Source organism: Marmota marmota, unplaced genomic scaffold (genome assembly GCF_001458135.2).
Source record: "Marmota marmota marmota unplaced genomic scaffold, marMar, whole genome shotgun sequence".
NCBI classification, from domain to species: Eukaryota; Metazoa; Chordata; class Mammalia; order Rodentia; family Sciuridae; genus Marmota; species Marmota marmota.
The window spans coordinates 18148221-18167299 of record NW_025999990.1 but is presented as its reverse complement, the minus strand read 5'-3'; the positions used below and the strand labels follow the sequence as shown (position 1 = coordinate 18167299).

At 48.3% G+C, this 19079-nt stretch overlaps 1 protein-coding gene across 6 annotated transcripts in view; it reads right to left on the bottom strand.

Moving 5' to 3' along the window:
• Myo5b (myosin VB) overlaps positions 1–19079 on the bottom strand; it is a 302556-nt gene that overhangs the window by 60861 nt on the left and 222616 nt on the right. For all 6 annotated transcript variants that reach the window (XM_048806229.1, XM_048806230.1, XM_015482386.2 and 3 more), the window contains 4 exons: positions 10955–11066; positions 7090–7301; positions 5312–5468; positions 3736–3975 (listed from right to left, as the gene is read on the bottom strand). In XM_048806229.1, the coding sequence (XP_048662186.1) occupies positions 3736–3975; positions 5312–5468; positions 7090–7301; positions 10955–11066 (721 nt within the window). The remainder of the gene's footprint in view (positions 1–3735; positions 3976–5311; positions 5469–7089; positions 7302–10954; positions 11067–19079) is intronic.

Here is a 19079-nt window from a genome sequence, read left to right as displayed (position 1 = left end):
TGGGGGGGGGGGGGGAGACAGTTTCCCCTGTGGGTGGGCACAGCCCCAGAGGTACACAGCTTGGAACAAAGGATGCTACTTCCAGGACAGGCTCATGGTCAGGTAAAGAACAGCAACTGAATTTCAGCCCTACTTGTCTTAAAACCAGGCCCCTTGTTCTGTGTACAACCAGAACTGTACAGAGTGATTCCCAATAAATGCTCATAGACTTGGGTTGGCAGGGGGAGTAAGCAGATTACTGTAAGACAGTCTGCTCAGTGAAAAGCAGCATGTCCCCCACACAACGGCTATCAGTGGTGGGTGCTTGCTTCAGGCTACACATTGCACTATGCTCACATATATAACTCATTCAAGCTTCACAACAAGTCCTATTTGGTATGGATTACTAACATTGCCCCCTACTTCTGACGCAAAGATCATAAAGCTGTAACTTATAACATGCACACAGTAACTGAATACCTATTAAGTATAATGAAATCAGACTGATTCAAAGGCTGACGATCTATAGATTAGTATTTTTTCCCCCATGTAAAATGGATTTAATACCACCTTATATTTATAAGTGTATAAGAAACTTGATCCCATTTAAAAATTGTAAGTTCAACTGACCAAGTTACTCTTCATATGTGCCGATATAAAGCCAGGCTTTTGGCAAAGTTCATGGGCTCCCTCATTTTGGCTGAATAATATCACATGAGACCTATACCAGGGGCACTGTAATAAACGGTCCCAGGAAATGTCACTATTTATTGCCGAAGGCTACTATGAAAACCATGGGAGAATGTCTCAGCACCACGGACAGCTCAAATTCTCCTAACCCTCTTCTTCTCTTTCAGGGACTCTCAAAGGACTCTATGTCACTTGTTTGGGAACTTGGTGCTGAATCTGTCTTCCCTCTCCAGTTGGGGTGTAGTCTTAGGACAGGCATCTGGGATGCCACCTTAGCCTGGTTTTTCTCTTTCAGTCTCTGCCCTTGCCGACTCATGGCAGGGGTCGGGGTACTTGTTACAGGACTGTCTCCATTGACCTGGGCCTTGGTCCTCTTCCTCATGCTACTCTGACCAGTACCTTGGGACACCTTTGCCTTTGTCTTCCCTGACACATGCATGACTTCCTTCCAGCTTCGAACCTTGCCTATGTGTCAAGAGAGAAGCTGCCCGAATCTTTTCCAAGAATCACAAGAAAAGCAACTCATAGATTGCTGAACAGTTGGCCTCACCTGCTAATAAAACCAGCAGCTCTAGAGAGCTGGCAGTGAAGAGGATGCTGATGCCTTCTCTCACAGCAGGGTGGCAGGCACCCTGGACTCTGGGTCATCCCCTGACCCCACAGCACACACTGTAAATATCTGCCAGTCTTAAGGACAATGCTATCATATGAGCATGAACCCAAACCAAGGTTAGTGTCTCGCAGTGTGAGAGATCTAGCAATTTGGTCAGAGGTGGCAGACCATGCCCTGAAAGCAGCCTATCAGTGTCAATGCCACACAGGCTACTTACTAGCTGTATGTTACTTACATTCTCTGTGCCTCAATGTCCTCATCTTTGAAATAAATATATTAACATTGATCTCCTAGGATTGTGGTGAGGATTCACTAAGTTAGTATGTGAAAACAGTGCCCAGCACGTAGGCAATATGGGTAGACACATGAGAAAGCAAGATCTCATCGCCCCTTGTGACCACCTGTGGCATGCAGGGCACCCTGCCCAGGTGACTAATGCTTGTCAGTATTCACAGATGTTTGTTAGCAGGAAACTTAAGCCAAAAAGCTTAAAAAAATTTAAAAAAGGCCTTTTAAATTTGCTTCTCTTTGATGTTCAAACACATGGATTGTAAAATTTAGATTTATTTTTATCCTTTGAAGTTGACTTCAGCAATCAGCAAGGTCAGTGTACAGCCCTATCTGGAACCTGAGGGTCAGAGTGGCCAGCAAGCACACAGGGATCCTGGCAGAGGCAGCGTCAAAGCCTCCACGTCCCTCTAAGTGTACTTTGCCCAGAAGGTCAGCTGGGCAAACCGGGACTACACCATGCCTTTTCTGGCCAGTCATCAACAACCCTTTCATTATCAAGCAAAACCAAAAGCCTGGTGTTCTTTGCACTTGTTTAATCCACATGGCCAGGGCCAGAGACCAGACCCTCTCCTCTGAGCAGGTGGGACTTCTTCCCTCACCTGGCCAATTGCTGCAGGCTGACCAGGGGCAGGGATCAAATGTAGCCCATCCTATACCTGGGCCTTCTGCCTTGATTCCTTACTAAGGAGCCAAGTGGAACAGGTACCTTGGAGAACCTAAACACAGAAAAGCACAGCCCTGGGGTAACACCTCTTCTCAGAAACCTGAAACACAGCACTGTCATCTAGGCACTGCATTGGGACAGCTGGTTTAGGAATAAAATGGCTTACTTATATTCCTGTTATTGGGGTCATAATAAGTTTTAGAAGTGTCCAGTATACGATAGGTGCAGTAAAACCAAGTCACCTCCAAGGCCATGGCTGGTGGCCCCAACTTAGTTTCTTTCTTCAGACCCCTACAGCATCACACTATGTCCTTTTCCTCTCTCAGCAGTAGTGAAACCCTCCAGGGTGCTACAAGAGCCTGGGCCTGGGGTCACCTTGACACCCTGCAGGAGCCAGGTGATGGTGAGCCTCTTTTCCATACTCAGCAATGACTATAGGAGGAAAGAACCGATGACAGTGTTTGCAGTTAAAAAAAAAAACTAGCATTGCCCTCATCATGGCTGTGAGCAGAACCTAGGTTGTAATACCTCCTAATTCTGTGGCCTGATCTGCAATTTCCCCACCTGTGAAATGACCTCAAGTGAAGTGAGGATTCAATGAGTGAATACAGAGCACGCATCACAGACCGGCACAAGTGGTACCCAGCAAGTCATGATGGGGAGCCATGCCATGGGTCCTAATGCAGGAAGATTCTTTCCCATAGCACAGCATTCCACTTGTGCCAAAGTTATCCCTTGTCCACCTGAATCAAGGAGTTAGAGGGAAAGGAGGACAGACCACTTGGGCCACCGGAGAGTGGGTGTGTGCGTGTGCAAGCCTCATTCCAACCTGGATTTCGCCCAGGTGTATCTGCCCCCCAGGAGCATGTCCTGTGTTTGCCTTGAATCCCTCTTAGTACCACGCCCAGCACCCTTCCTGCAGGCTAACAATTCCTTGTTTGTTCAGCTGATGTGGGAAAGTGGCTTAAGCTTTCCTTAAGCAAAGAAGCTAAAACCTCCTGAAAGCAGTGGTTATTTCTGGAGTTGGGAGGACTCCAGGGCAGAATCCTGCTTGCAGCATTGCCAGTTCCTAGAGACTACCTGCTTTCCTTGGCTCCCGGCCTCCATTGCCCCTTCTCCATATTTCCTCCCCTCAGTCTCACCACCCATCCTTCCTCCTCTCTGAGGACCCTTGTGCTCACATCAGCCCACCGGGAAAATCTAGAATAATTTCCCTATTGCAAGATCCTTAGGTCATTCACATCTGAGCAGCTCTTTTGCTCTGTGAAGCAACATTCACAGATCCCAGGGGTTTAGATGTGTGCGTCTTTGGGAGGCCATTGTTCTGCCTGCCATGGTCAGGAACTGTTCTTACTGGTGGGGAGATACCTCGAGGACTTCTAGGCTTCCTCAAGTCTCTGGCACATGTCATTTCCCGAGGAAGCTACGGGTCTCTCTCAAATATACCCTTGGTGCCCCACCCATCCTGACAACGGAGAAGGGAGCTCCTCACACTGACCTGGTCATCGATCTTCCGCTGCAGCTGGACCACCTTGTTCTCCATGCCCACATTGAGGCGTTTCAGGTGCTCTGCTGAGCGGGCCTCGATCTTGAGGGCCTTCAGTTCCTGCTTGGCCTTGAGCCTCCGGAAGGCACACTGGATGACGATGGCTGCAGCCCGCAGCCGCTGGAAATGCCTGCGTGCCATCCACCCCCGGGCGTGCTTCTGGATGATGGTGGCCTTGTGCTCCATGAGGACCTGGAGGGGAATGGCAGGCACACACCCCCTGTGGGTCTGTACCACAGGACGGAAGCAAGGGAAGCTCATGGAACCACCTGGATGATGAGGCTGAGGGGATAGGCTCCCAGCGTCTAAGGTATTGATGGCTGTTTTATGAATGAATTGTAGCCAGGCTCTGCAGCCCAAGTACCCAAGGGAATCAGCTGTCAGACTCTTATTTTAGCTTTATTGTGCTTTCTGTTTCCCTGCCTAGGGAGCCACAGTCTAAAAACCTCACCATTTGGGGGATTTAATGATTAGCCTATTGATCTCTCCCCATTTGACAGATGCAGATCCCGTCCTGGTGCAGGGGAACTAGAAGATAGAGTGTACCGTCCAGTGAGAGGTCCCAAAAGGTTATAAGTTATCTGGCTTATAAGTTAACTGCACATGAGTTAGTTTTTCTAACAAGTTAAAAGCCACTCAGAAAATCAAAGCATCAATGTTCTTGCCTTAATACCCTATAAAATATTGAGTTTACATACCCCGTGTCACAGCTGCAAGACACTCAGTGCTTGCTCCTTGCACGTGCTGCCCCCTACTGGTTACCTAAAAAATGTCACCTGCCCCTATCACAGATGCATCATTACACCATTATCAGTCACTCCAGAAGTCACGGAACCTTCTCCCATTGGCCTGGGACTCCATTATACCAGGTGCATCCACCATCACAGGGTCATGCTTGTTCTGTCATCACTGATTCAGTGTTTTAGGTTTATCATTTAGGAAAAAAAAACCCTCACACCTCTGATCATAGAAAGCACAAATATTCATTTTTAGGAAACAAACATCTCGGGCACCTGCTTCCAACTTGACTTTCCCATTAGCATCGTGCTTTCAGCTGCACAGTTTTCTGGCTGAAGCAACATGTGCTGATTGAGAGCTTCCGAACCCAGGATTTCAGCCTCGATGGAGTAACGCAAAGAGCAACGGCCCAGCAGGGAGGTGACAGCGGCCCTCCCCTGGCCTCACCTCAGCAGGCCTCAGGCCTCTAATCTAGAAAGGGCTCAGTCTGCTGGGGCCTAGTACCACCCCCTGTTCAAGTCTGAACAAGCTAGGTCAGTCACCAGGCTCTGCCGCTGGCTCACAGGTGCCCTGAGGCAGGAGACTGAGCTCCTCTGGGCAGCTTAGGGGTCAAGGGGGAACGCCATCACACCACCTTCCCTCTTTGCAGGAAGGATTTGGTAAGAGCAGACATGTGAAGTGAGAGATTCAGAAAAAAGTTAGTAGCAGCCAACAAATGTTCCTGTGGGTGACACTCACTGCTGCTATAGGCGGGACTCTAGCTGTTGAGTCCCTCAGGGTGGCCACCTACCTGGCGGTAGATTCTGCGCACAAACGTGGCCCGAGCAAAGGCCTGGATGACGATGGCAGCCCTGCGCACCCTCTGGTAAGCCAGGCGGGCTCTCCGCATGCGGTACTGCTTCTGGAGCACCACTGCTGCCCGAGTCCTTCGCAGGTGCTCGGCCAGCCTGTCGGTGGGAGAGGGTGAGTAGCATCAGGGAGAGCACGCTGGCCAGCTGGCACCGAGGCCCCTGAGGTGTCTGCAAAGGAAGCTCCTCCCTACCATGGTCCTACTGGGACAGCTCTCACTGTCCTTCACAAACACAGCACTTAATCCATAGGCTCAGAATTGTAGGGTTCCCTTTCTTCTTGGGGTTCCCAAAAGACTTCCCACCAGCATTGGCCTTGGTCTGAGTCTGACCTCCTCTGTGATCCTTACCCGACTACTCTCAGCTCCTGGGCAGTCCCCTGCAACACACCCTTGGTGCTCCCCATCCTCCATGCATTTACATTGCTGCCTGTGCCTCTCCAGGCTTGGGGATGCCCAGGTTTACATCTCAATCATTCTGCACCCCTAGATCTAGTTCAGGGCCCCCCAAAGCAGGCAGTAAGCAAATACCTGCTGAATGACTGAATCTCCTCAGGCCCCCACCTCTCCTCCCCATTTTCTCATCTCCCTAGGCCCTTTCCCCTGGAAGCCCTATGAGCATCTCTCCTTTCTTTCATCCCTGCATTCCCCATCTCATTTCCCAAATAAAACAGCCAGGTTGATGCCTCCCATCCTTAAGAATCTTATTCTGCTCCATGCTCACAGCAAGTGTTCAGCCCAAGGTCCACAATGTCCCATGCTAGAAAGATCCTTAGAAATCATTTAGCACAACCTCAGAAGAACCATCCAGGCCAGATGCTCATACTTGGTGAAATGCACAATTCCCTAGTCCAGCTCCCTGTGCTTGCTTTCCTCAGATATGTGCCCCTGGATTACAGGCTTTCTGCAGGGAGAATTCGGGTCAGGTCTGTTACACTCCTGCACACGTGCTCTCTAGCAGAGATGGCTGAGCAGCCACTTGAAACTTTGACTCTCAAACACAAGACTTTGGGGCAATTACTGTTACTTCTCCAGAGAAAATTCTTAGAGAAGGTGCTGGCAGTGGATCCACCTGTGAAGGCCTGGGGTATCCCAGGAGAGTCTGTGGAGGGGCCTAAGATATAGCTTACAGGAGGCCATGCCTGCCCCAGTGGACAGCAGAAGGGAACAGTGAAAGCAGTTTCCTCTGCGTGGTATCAGGCTGGCATAAATGTTGGGCAGGGGAGCCCAACTGTCATCTTGGCAAAGAGCCACTGTGGTTGGGCAAGTCATACCCTGTTTGTACTGGATCAGTGCAGCAACTCATAAAATGTCCTCCTAGGACCTTCCCAGACTAATTACAAACTCCAAGGATTCCAAAAGTTCCTGGTACACAGAGTGAGGTTACGTGTAAGTGTACTGTGATGGAAAGGGTAGATTCTAGGTGTAAGTTTCTTTTTCTTATTATTTTTACTGTAGGGTTTAGGTAAAGAGGAAGTGATTTGTACAAAAACTAGGTTCTGGGCTGGTGTTGGTGGGATGGGGGCAGTTGGGGGGCACCTGACTTGGGAACTAGACCAAATTCCTGAGGTGAGAAGGCATTAGAGGGATGCTCTCCCACTGGGACAGAGCCCAGGAACAGACAGGGCTCCACAGAACCTGCTTTAATTATGGACAAGAGGTCACCTAGCTGAGAGGCAGTTGCCCTCTTCCCTGCCCCAGATACACCTGGGCTTGCTCACCTGCGGGCCAGGTATCCTCGGCAGTACCTCTGCAGGGTTAAGGTGGCCCTCTTCAACCTGCAGTACTTCACCTTCTGCAGCCAGCCGCGGACGGTTTTCTGGATCATGATGGTGGCTGCTCGGAACTTGTCGGCCCGCAGTTTCTCCAGGTAGGCCACTTGGCCTGCCCGGAAGAAGATCTTGGTGCGGCCAAACTGGAACTTGTCGGGATCCTTCATGGGGAAGGGAGAAGAGCTGGCTGGTCATCAGTGAGCAGTGTGGCAGCCTGCCCCGTGCCACCCAGTTCTTCCCACTAGATCTCAAGTGGCCCTCCAATGTGGGTGTACACACACAGAGCACTCATTCGACAGACAATGGGTCCACCCTACATAACAGGCGCTGGGCAAGTCACCCAGGATGGGCTATAAAGATGCCTGCCTGGAGAAGCATGGGCAACAGAGAAGCCAACAAGCCACTCCCTGCTTTCAGACAGTGATAGGATCAGGGAGAAAGTCAAACAGGGGGTGTTTAAAAATGATGCCGAAGACAGGCCCCTCGGGAGGTGCTCTTTGAGCAAAGATCTGAATGGACTCAAGTGGGCAGCCATAGAGAAGTAGCAAAGAGGAACTCTTCAAAGGAGCAGGGCAGATGCTCACACCCTGTGCTGGTAACAACCCAGGCATGTTGAGGAACGAGAGCCAGGACGGCTAAGCATGGGCGCTGAAGGTGGATGGATGTGAGGAACCAGTCATGAAAGGCCTGGCAAGTCTGGTACAAAGTTGGGATGGGAGCCATGTGTTGGGGGTTCTGAGCAAAGCACTGGCCTTATCTGGTCAATGTTTTAAAGATTATCTTTAAATGGCTGCAGTTGTACACAAATTACAGAGTATAAATAATCGCCAAATAAAACTGGTTTTTGAACATGTAACGACTATCTTAATTATATCTATTAAGTTGAAATTAGTTGCCCTTCCCTGCATTCACCCCAGTGGATGAGAAAAGATGACCGGAGGGCTGTGGATAAACCTGGAGAAGAACACTGAGAAAGTTAATCCATGAAGTCCTGAAGCTCTGCAAATCCACTGCCATCCCACATGCTCACTGGCATGAAGCCCATGGCAAGATGAGGGACTGAGCCAAAGTCTGTGGAGGACACACAAGAATGTGCTTCACACTGGCAAATGGCTCTGAAGGAATGCTGGGCCATCGTTCATGGGCTAATCCCTATGCAGGTGACAGGAATGGGTTCCACGCTGGGAAGGCAGCATTGCTTAGATTGCCTGAGCTTGAGACACAGTTCCAGCTGGGGTATCACTGGTTGTTTTCTCCATGGGCCTGGCTGCAGGTGAGGTGGGGCCTGGGTTGGTTCTCATGCCTGTGTCTGCTTGGGGCCACACCTCCAGTGGGCCTGTAGCTCATACTGAGACACAGGGCTGGATGGGCCAGGAAGCTTCCAGGCAGCAGATGCCATGCTTTGATTGCTACCCTGCGTGGGGAGAGTCCTGCTCAGCAAGAGGGGTCAGAATCGGGGACAAGCTCAGCTACTTGGTTTCAGCAGAATGAGAGAAGGGGGGGGGGTGGTTGCTGAATCCCAGGAAACATAGCATGCATGCTTCATTTGTTATTCTGGAAATAAATAGGAAGGGGTGATTTGGCCTTCACCAACAGGACATTTAGGGGATCCCACCTGCTCCAGTCACCCAGCAGCCTGTTCTTCATACTCTTCTTTCCCCATGCATCTCTAATACACCCAAGTGCCTCTAATCCCCAGAATTTACTGTTCTGTTAGCATATTATTGGATCAAACATCTTGTGTTAATTTTTATCTAAGATTCAGACTGAGGGAGCTGAAAACAACCTTAGTGATCCATTCCAAGCCATCCTGTTGCTTCACAGATAAAGCTGCACCTTCCTCACGAGATGAGCCATTACTGCAGGATTCTAATCATGATGGGCTCATCTAGTTAGTCCCGCACAGCCACCAGCGCCAACTCATACTTCCTGTGACAACCAGGAATCATGGTAGGAACACAGCCACAGTAAGAGCCTTGCCATTTTCCCATTTGCAGTCTTGGGAAATGACAGACAAACCTTCAATTGCAACATGAGGGCATAAAGGCAATAAAGCCAGACAGGCATCAAGCACTGCTGGCCCATAGAACATGGAGTAGCTAACTCCCCCCTGAGGCCAGGAATGGACTTCTCAGACCAGGAAGTATCTTAGAGCTCAGTTTGGGAGGAGAACCTGGGCAGGCAGGTAATAGAAAAAGCACTCCAGGCAGAGGAAACAGCATGTACTCATTAATTTGCCTTTAGGCAAGCCATTTGTGTGTTCATCCCACAAATGTTTGGTGGGTTCCCTGTGTCATACCAAGTGCTTGTAAGTAGGGGGGAGCGTCAATGCAGAGACAGTTCCCCTGAAGGGAAGGCTGCATGCACCCGAAACATGGGATAGCAAGGACATGGGCCCCAAGAGTGACATGAAGGGCTATAGGCAAGTGCTGGGTCCAGGACAGCAGGAGAGCAGGGTCAGCCATGAAGCTAAGCACCAGGAAGTGGGCAGGCTACTCCTCATCTGTGAAGAGGCAGCTGTGCCCAGCAAGGCCCAGTGGTCTAAGTGCATCAAGGAGTCAGGCCCCAGGCAGTCCCATTAGCAGGAGGGGAGCATGGTATAGGTGTGTGTCCCTTTAGGAATAAGAGGTTCTGCTAATAACCTTGGAGAAATCCAGGAAAGAGGGAGAGAAGGCAGCTATGACCTGGGGAAGAGAAGGCAGCCACATGGTAGAGGAATCCTTGGCAGTCCTGGACTGCACACTGAGAGGCCAGCTCTGGTACCAGTGAGGAGGAAGACTCCTACCATGTTAACCAAGGTCAGCCGACCTGAACAGATTGATCTCACCCATGAGAAAAGAGATGTTCAAATAGACACTGACAAATGAAACACAGCCAAAACTTCAGCTAACCAGAATCTGACTAAACAACCCTCAATTAACCAGGCTGTTATCTTTGTTTTTTAAAGGGTGGGGGTGGCAAAGGTGAATGGTATTTGGGCTCTATCTTTTTAAAATGGTGCTTAAAACCATATTCATTTAGTACGGTATTCTGCACTGTCTGTCCAAAGCTACAAACTTGAGTAGCTAAAATGATGTTAAGATGAATATATTTATGAAATAAAACACAAACTTAACTCCTAATCATATGACGATAAACCATCCCGTGTGAGTAGATTTTCTAGCAAAATACTTGACATTTTTAAAATTTTTGAGGTAATTATTTTACCACCTTTTTAAAAGGAAGATTCTTGACATGATTTAACACTTTAACAAAACATTATCACACTCTTCTAGTGTTTCTGAATTTTCTTGAACTATTGAAATGTTTAACAATTTTCCTCTATTAATTCTCTTTCATAGTTCTCCCGTCTCAACTGTCAGGTGTGATTTCAGGTTATTTAAAAAAAAAAAACACACACACACACACAAATTCCTTTACTTTATCTGAAACAAGTATCTGAGGACGATCTGAGGCGGGCTATGCAATGACAAATTAAAACAGCTTTTTCCCTCTGCTGACCTGGGCTCCAGATCTGAGACCCCACCAGGTGTACATGAGCCCAGCTATGGAGGAGCCAGAGACGGCAGCCAGGGGGAGTCTCCTTGTGCCTCCAGTGAGCTGTACCACCAACTACATTTTCCTGTGTACCGAGACATGAAAAGCCTAGCAGATCCTCTCTATGGGTGAAGAGGCCGTTTTTTTCTCCATGTAGGAAAATCCACTAAACATCTCCAACAGGAGTTCCAAGGAGGATGAAGGAAAAAGCAGCAGGTAACCCCCACCCTCTCTTCTCAGGGTCTCCTGGTCATACTCTCCCTGGAGCCCAGCTCACCTTGACGAGGCTCTCCAGGACAGACCTGCAGATGGCCTTCTTGTCGGTGTTGGCAAGCTCCCTCTTCTTCACCAGCACTCGGTACCGATTGAAGAAGTCATGGTAGGTCCACCTGGAGAGCGAGCAAAGGTGTGTCAGGTGACAAGTCCTTGCCTCTGGGCCACATAGGGGTCATGTGTGATCTCAGATGCCATCTCATAAGGTCAAAATCATTATCATGGGAGCAAAAACCAGTCCCAGGAGAGTTTGGTCCACCTACAGCCCTTTGAGGATTTCAGTGTTGTGATTCTTGGAGTTAGGGCTGGAGCACTAGGGGTTAAGAATGCGTCTGGTTAGGTACAAGCAGGGTCTCCACCAAAGCACGTGGAATTCCCTTCCCTGCAACTGCTATCAGAGGCACATGGTCACAGCTTTGCTTTTAGAACATTGGCTTTCTTCTTATAGAATGGACGCTGTTCATTATAAACATTTTTTAATACAGAAAAGTATACACTAGCAAATAACAAGCACGCATGTCCTAATCCCTAGGGATAAATTTATTCATATTTGATCAAGTTGAGGAGGAGACATTTTTCTCCCCAGTTGATTTTGCTCACAATTCCTTTTTTCTCCTTACTATAGTGCCCTATAAAGATAGCACCCAGCACGCCACACAACTGGAGAGACTTATAATCCACTATTTATGCAAGGAAGCAGTGTTGTGTGTTCTGGCAGAGTGTCTTTAAGAGGACTTTAAGTTTGTCCTTCTGCCTCTGATTTCTATATTAATGAATGCAGTCCTCACTATTCCCTTAGCAGGGCCGACTTGCTCATGAGAACAGCCAGGGATCGCAGCATGCCCCCAGCTCAATTCCATAACCATTTTCAGAGATGCTTGCAAGCTTGTAACTGCACACCGAGTCAACCCACTCTTGCCTGGAAGGACAGTTTGTCTATGTCCCTCCAAAAGTCAATACAGTGCACCCCCACCCTTTGCTACATCCTTGTCCCCTGGAGGTGCAGCCAGCCCTGGCTCTCATCTTCAGAGGCATCAAGAGGACTGACATGCCCGGTGTCCAGGGGCACTTGCTGTGTGCACCTCCTCTGGGAGTCAACAGGTGTTGTGCGATTCCATCACTGGGGCCTTGCTAGGGGACCAGCACAGCTCAGGTTGGTTCATTAACACTAAGATGTCACTAGAATGTCAGCAGGTTGTATCCCTTTCCCTGGGGTTCTTGGCCTTTAAAGGGAGTCCTTTGGAGACTCTAGAGAAATGTGCTGCTTAGTGTCAGGACCCCTGAGAACTCTTCTGCTTCAACTCCAGGATCTCATGACAGCCTGGGCCGCAAAGGAAAATGGAGGCTGAGCTCCCTGCTCTTTCCCCTCCACCTTCCTCCATCATGGTTACCTTCCTTGGTTTGGTAGAAGATTGCTAACATAGCCGTGGGTCTCCGAGAAGGGGCGAGTAGAAAATAACATTTTTCCTCATCTTTCTAAGCTTTTTTCTCCTATGTAGCATGGTTAGAGATTGCTTCTTTTAATAAAAGCTTTTGTGAGCTAGCACTTACCATAAAATTTGGCCTTTTAACGTGTCCAATTCAGTAATTTTTAATACATTTGCAGAGTTGTGCAACCATCCCCAGAATTGAATTCCAGAACATTTTCACAACCCCAAAAGGAAATCCCATTGCCCTGGGCCAACCTTGGCAGTCCTACTTTGTCTCTATGCCCCTTAGCTTTCAACTGGTTCTGTCACAAATGTAGCACACTAGGAATGAGGGAAGCAATCTGCTTAGAGCTCCTGGGTCTTTCCAAGGCCTGCTCACTGTCCGTGCAGACTACCTTCAGAAGGGAGGGCAGAGGGCACTTAGAGCTCCTGGCCTCTGCTTATGGCCAGGAAAATGCTCCTCCATTCACTGAGCAGAAACTTCCTCACCTTCCAGTTGTGGAGGGACTGAGTCACTGGCCATCTCCAACAGGCACTTTTATTATTGGACACATTGAAGATTATTAACCAGATAAATGCTGCTTCAATTATTTCAATCATGCATAAGTGTCAAGAAAACTCCCAAGTTCTGATTCTTGGATGATTCACTCCAGAGGACTGTGAACCAGACAGCCAGCATTGACAAGTTGCTAACGTATGTGTATTTTGTCTTTTAATCATGCAAATGCTACTGTTTCCCTAATCTCTTCCCCAGACTCCCTCCCAGTTTTAGATGTAGACCATTCTGATACTTCCACACAGGGAAAGATGGATTTGGGTGAGAAAGAATAATGCACAAGAGAAAGGGCTTCACAAATCTAGTTCTCCTTGCTGCCCATGACCACCAGTCAACATTCGACTCACTTATGCAGTCTTCACTGGTCAGGGGCTTACCACTTTTTATTTTTGTACTAAGGATTGAACTTGGGGATTTTAATGATGGAGCCACATCCCCAACCCTTTTTATTTTGAGACAGGGTCTCACCAAGTTGCTTAGGATCCAAGTTGCTGAGGTTGGCTTTGAACTTGCCATTCTCCTGCCTCAGCCTCTAGAGTTGCTGGGATTACAGGTTCGCGCCACCATGTGGGTTCTCCCTTCACAGCTGCTGGGCACTTTCTCATGACTTTCAGAGGGCACTTCCCACATTCTGCATCAGGGTTATTTGTGTACTCACTTTTCTCTCCCTATGAGCTTGCAGTTTTGCTGGGGAAATAATTAAGGCAGCATTTAGCTGGGCCAAAACCCTTAAATGTTTCTAATTTGAAAGTCTTAGTGCTGACAGATCCATAATTCAAGGAAATCATGAGTGTGGGGAGATGTGACTTCAAAGACATCAGGGCCAGTTTGGAATGAGCTTCAAGAATAGAAGTCTGACTCTGACCTTGGCCAGCAGCATGATTGCAGTCCTGGCCCGGAATACCTTACTTCCCTTACCTGCAAGACAAAGGTACCTGCCTGACAAAAACATCTCACTAGCAGCCAATGAGTTCATTACATGGAGTGATGGAAAGCTGCAAAGCTTCCAAAGATCTCAACTGCTCATGCTTCCTGTGTGATCCCTCTCCTCTTCTTGCAAACATGTTGAGAAAAACCCATACCAAGGACAAGGTGTGTGGGTAAAGCTGATGAGAGCACGCCCAACTGTCCACCGAGTATTGTTTTGGGTGGATGTTCCCTCTGGAGGCATCCAAAGGGGCACGCCTCCACTGTATCGGGGCCTAAGGCTTGTAAAAGTGTCATTCTTCACAGGACCCAGAATCAAATACGTGCTCCCAGAGAGAGAACCCTCACCTCATAGGAAAACCTTCAAAGCAAAGCTAAAAAGATTCTGAGTCTTCAAAAATAGAACTCAATGGGACTTTCTGATTAGGTGGGGACCTCTGGGTATAGTTTCACTGTAATAGTATGAAAATGGGGAGATGCCATTCAGAACCCAGGCCTGCACAGATGAAATCACAGCACACGAGCTCTTCGTGAGCTACTATGGGTCCTAGGGCTTTCTGCCTTCTGTTACACAGACCTATTCACACATAAGTGGCTCCTCTGCTGGTCTCTAGCCTCCAGCCTCCTTAGGCCAGGGTCTCAGACTCCCCAGCACCCACCTGCATGGAATCTTTATACCTAATTGCTTATTCATTTAAAAAGTTTTCTTACTGACCATCAAATGGTCAGACTCCTGACCATTTGAACCTTTTCTCTCTACCAGTGTTGACTGAGGAGGACACTCTTGGCTTTGAGGTGGCAATTCTTCAGTGTCCACAGGATATACAGCTTCTTTGGACCATCATCATTACTCTACCCCTGATCAGATGTTAAAAAAAAATCTCTCAAATATTTACAAAATGTTTGCCATGGAACATTCTTCTAGTCCTAGAAGACTTCTAGAGAACAACCAGCCCCGATTGCCATCTGCCTCCACAGTGGGGATCCTTCTTGCCGTCTTTGCCCTCATCAGGGGGACATGTCCTCTCCTCCCCTCACAGTAGCTCTGTCAATAAATAGCTGAGTTATCCTTTAATCCACTCCCGTGCCTGGCTGCTCCTACATTCTTTTCCACAGAGTGGCAGGAGAAGAGCCCCCTCCTGTGTCTATGACAAGGTCCCAGCTGTGCTCAATGAGTCTCAGCAACCACAGGGATGGAATTCTCCCTAGCCTCGCCTGCCCTGGATTCCAGCTCTTCTGCTAGGCGGCCTGGCTGAGCATCCTCAACTTCAGTATTCTCTTGAATAAAAGCCTCCTTCACCTGGTATGCTCTGGCCTGCTGGGGAACAGGTGCCCTCCTGGCCTCAGAGTCACAGGTGGGTGTGTGGGAAAAGCTCAGGGCCTATGACAGCTTCCGGGTTAGACAAGCATTGGTCAGACCCAGTCTGGAAGATTGCCTCCTACAATGAGCTCCTCAGGCTTCAGTGAGGGCAGAGCTGCTTTGCCTGGCACAGTGAACAGCAGCTTGGGGTGATGTTCTAGTTGGCTGAGCTCCCGTCTGGAGCCTCACACTGGATCAACCCGTGGGAACATTTTGCAGAGGACTGTGCCTGGCTGAGAGGGCCCCAGTGGACCAGGGCGAACAGTCAGGGTGTAACAGCCATAGCTGTAGAACTTTATATTTCCCTCTTGGGCAGGTTTCCTTGTGTGGGTAGTGGCCGGATTAAATAAGCCCCAAGTGTTGCTCCTTGGTATGAGGCTTTAAGTCACAAAAACTTATGACATCAGGCAACAAGAATCCCTAAAGATGTCATTGTGGGTGATACCAAGGGCCCCTCAGAAAACAGTGAAGAGCTCCACCAGGGCTCCCAGGTTGGGATTAGGTAGGTCAACCTATACTCCTGGATACTCATCATGCTGTCATTCATCTTAGGTCAAAGAGTCCTGGTCATGCTGACATGGGATGTGTTTCTTTCCTTCTATACTCTGCACAAGTAAAAAATAGTTCACAAAATGGAAGAAGAAATTTGGAAGTCCTATGTCTAATATGTAGTTCATATCCAGAATATAGAAAGAACTTACAATTCAACAATGGGCAAATAATCCAATATGGAAAATGGGCAAAGGATTTGAAATACATTTCTCCAAAGACATTATATGACCAGTAAGCGTATGAAAAGATACTTATCATTAACTTTATCATTACACATCTGCTAGAATGTCTATAGTCAAAAGATAGCCAGTGAGTGTTGGTAAAAATGTGTAGAAATGGCAACCCTCACACTCTGTTGGTGACAATGTAAAATGGCACACCTGCTGTGAAAAACAACATGACAGTTCCTTAAAAGTATGAGCAAAGTTACCATATGACCCAGCACTTCCACTCCCAGGCATATACCCAAGGAAAAGGAAAAAAATATGCCTGAACACATACACATTATTCATAGCAGTATTGTTCATACTCTCCAAAAAGTGGAAACAACCTAAATATCCATCAACGATGAAAGGATAAATGTGGTCTATTCATTCAATGAAACGGTACTCTGTAAAACCAAGGAAAGAAGTACTGATGCATGCTACAACATGGACACACCTTGGAAAGTCCCCAAGTGACAGGAGCCAGACCCAAAGCCACATATCATATGACTGCATTTATACGAAATATCCAGAAAAGGCCAATTTACAGCAATAGAAAGGTTCATGCTTGCCAGGGTCCGGGAGGAGGGGGAGAGGAGCAGCCACTGCTTACGGGGTTTCTTTTCAGGGTAATGAAAATACGAGGCAGTGCCGATGGTTGTACACTGCTGCCTACGATGCAAATCACTGAATCACTTTAAGGAGTGAATTTTATCACATATGAATTATACCCCAACAGAAAGTCAATGGAATGAAAAAGATGAGGTTTGGGAGTGGCTGTCATCAAGGAACACATAATCATAAGATTTTTCATTACTTCAGCACTAACCCTCACAAAGGGTTCCCAGGGCAAAGGTTGCAGGATACTCACTCTCCAGCTTACGCCACCATCAATACGGGCCACCTGCCTCTCCCCCAACCCCAATGTCCTGTGTGGGAGGCCACCCGCCCATAAGCTGAGGATCCTCTCTCAGCCTTGAGTAAGGGGGTGCTGGTCTGGCATCGCACGCCTTATGCTGTGCAATGCAAGTGGCCTCCACCTCGCTCTACAAAGAGGTCTGCTCTAGCCCTGGACTTGGGCGTTACCCAATGGGACTGGACGACCCCCCTTGAAACCTTATCCCCTGCCTTATTTGGTGAAGAACATTATCCAAACTCCTTTGTGTGTCCCCTATAAAGAGATTCTGGGTGCACGGTCTCTTGCCTTCTAGCAAGGAAGCTGACCCTTAAGGTCATAGAGCCGTTCTACCCTCGATATGAAAATTACTTCTGTGTCCTGTGCTTTCTCGCCGTTTTCTTAGCTTAATGTTGCAGCCAACCCAGTTCATGTCAGTTTGGAGCTGACAAGAGTCCTAGACTTCCCAGAGTGTGGAACCAGCTCTGTAGCTTTGCTGCGGACAGGGAAACAAGTTTGAGAAATTGGAAGAAAGCACCACTGTTTTCATGACGACGAGCTGAAGTGAAGAACGGGCTTATGCAGTTTTGTTTTGGTTGTTTTTTTTTTTTAATACCAAGAGTTCCCCCCCCTCACTTATTCTGGTTCAACAGTCTTTGCCTCACAGTGGCTCCAGTCACAGACCTGTGTGAGCCCCAGAAAAGGTAGACAGGTGTCTGTTCAGGCTGGAGGGGCAGGGCGCCGAGAGGGCGAAGTTCTCTCCAGGACAGGGCAGTCATCATCGTGCCTTACGCACAATACAATGAACATCTTTCTCAGCTACTGCACAGCATTTCAAATTGAATGACACGTTTTCATTTTAAGCCAGACACCCAGAGAGCCATAATTCTTAGGGAGGATAAAAATAGGTGGCCTGAAGTCTGAGGGGAACAGGCTGCCACAGACAGCTGCTGCCGGCTGGCAATGCTACAGTCATCCCCTCTGGCCTGGTGGAACTTAGGCACTTTGGATGTGTTTTAATTTAGGAGCAAGGGTAAGAATTCTCCCAGGGATGCAGGCGTTTTATCCTTTCATCAGTTGGTGGACATTTAGGTGGGATGCAGGGCACTGTGCCTGGAAAGCTTGGACACCGGCAACGGCCCTGTGAAGACTATCTCTGTGATCTTGGACTCCACACGCACTTCCTTCCCCTTAGCCATTTTCCTCCCTTTGGGCCTGTGCACAAGAGAAATGCAGGAAAATGGCATAAATTGTAATTCCCCTATCAAAGAAGCCCACTCAAGTATCCCTGGGAAACAGCTCTGCAAAGCTGTGAGTTGCTTGACAAGTTAGCCCGAGTGAAGTCACTTTGCTGTGTGGGGTTTTCAGCAGTGGAGAGGTCGATTCTTTTTGTAGATAACTCCCAATAGCCTAGGTTCCACTCACATCTTTCCGGTCCCTTGAAGATCTTCCAAATGAATCTCTCTATGCTCAATTACACTGGTTGATTTCCTTCCAGAGCTGAGACCTTGCTGGGCATGAGGCATTCATAAAACTTCACTTGATTCATCCCAAATATAGCCCACATACCAGTCTCCTAGATCAAGCAGTTAGGCAGCAGCACTGTTTACCTCTTCGTCATCAGTGAGGTCACCCAAACAGTAACCATGGCTGGCAAGAGCAGAAGGTTAAGCAAAGAGGCTGAGTCTAAAGATTCCAGTGTGGGAGCTTCCCCTCAGCTCCAATCCCTACCACCTCTCATCTTCCAAATAATTGCCATTCTAGGTGCCGTGGCCTGGGAGTGGCAAGAGGATAAGGGGAGGATCTAGACCAGATAGCCTGGAAGGTCCAACTCCACCTCAGGACTAACCAAGGGCCATAAAATCATGGTGCTGCTTTCCAACACTGAACATTTCCCATGGCAGTTCAGGGAGGAAACCCTCTCGTGGACCCTTGAGCAAAATGAGCTAAGGCAGCCAATGCAAGGCTGCAGAGGGAGGGTGTATCCTGGATCTGAGCCTACCCACTCACATCACCGCGGCAGGCAACCTTTTCTGTGATACCAGAAATATACCTGTACTTCCTTGTACTTCCCATAACACCTGTAATTATGAAAACAAAAGGTACAGATGTAATTACCTGAAGAAAGAAGTCTGAAACAATTAGGACAGCGGGAAAAGACGTCCTTCTGCCACCTTGAAAGAGGCCAGCAAGGTATGGGCATCTC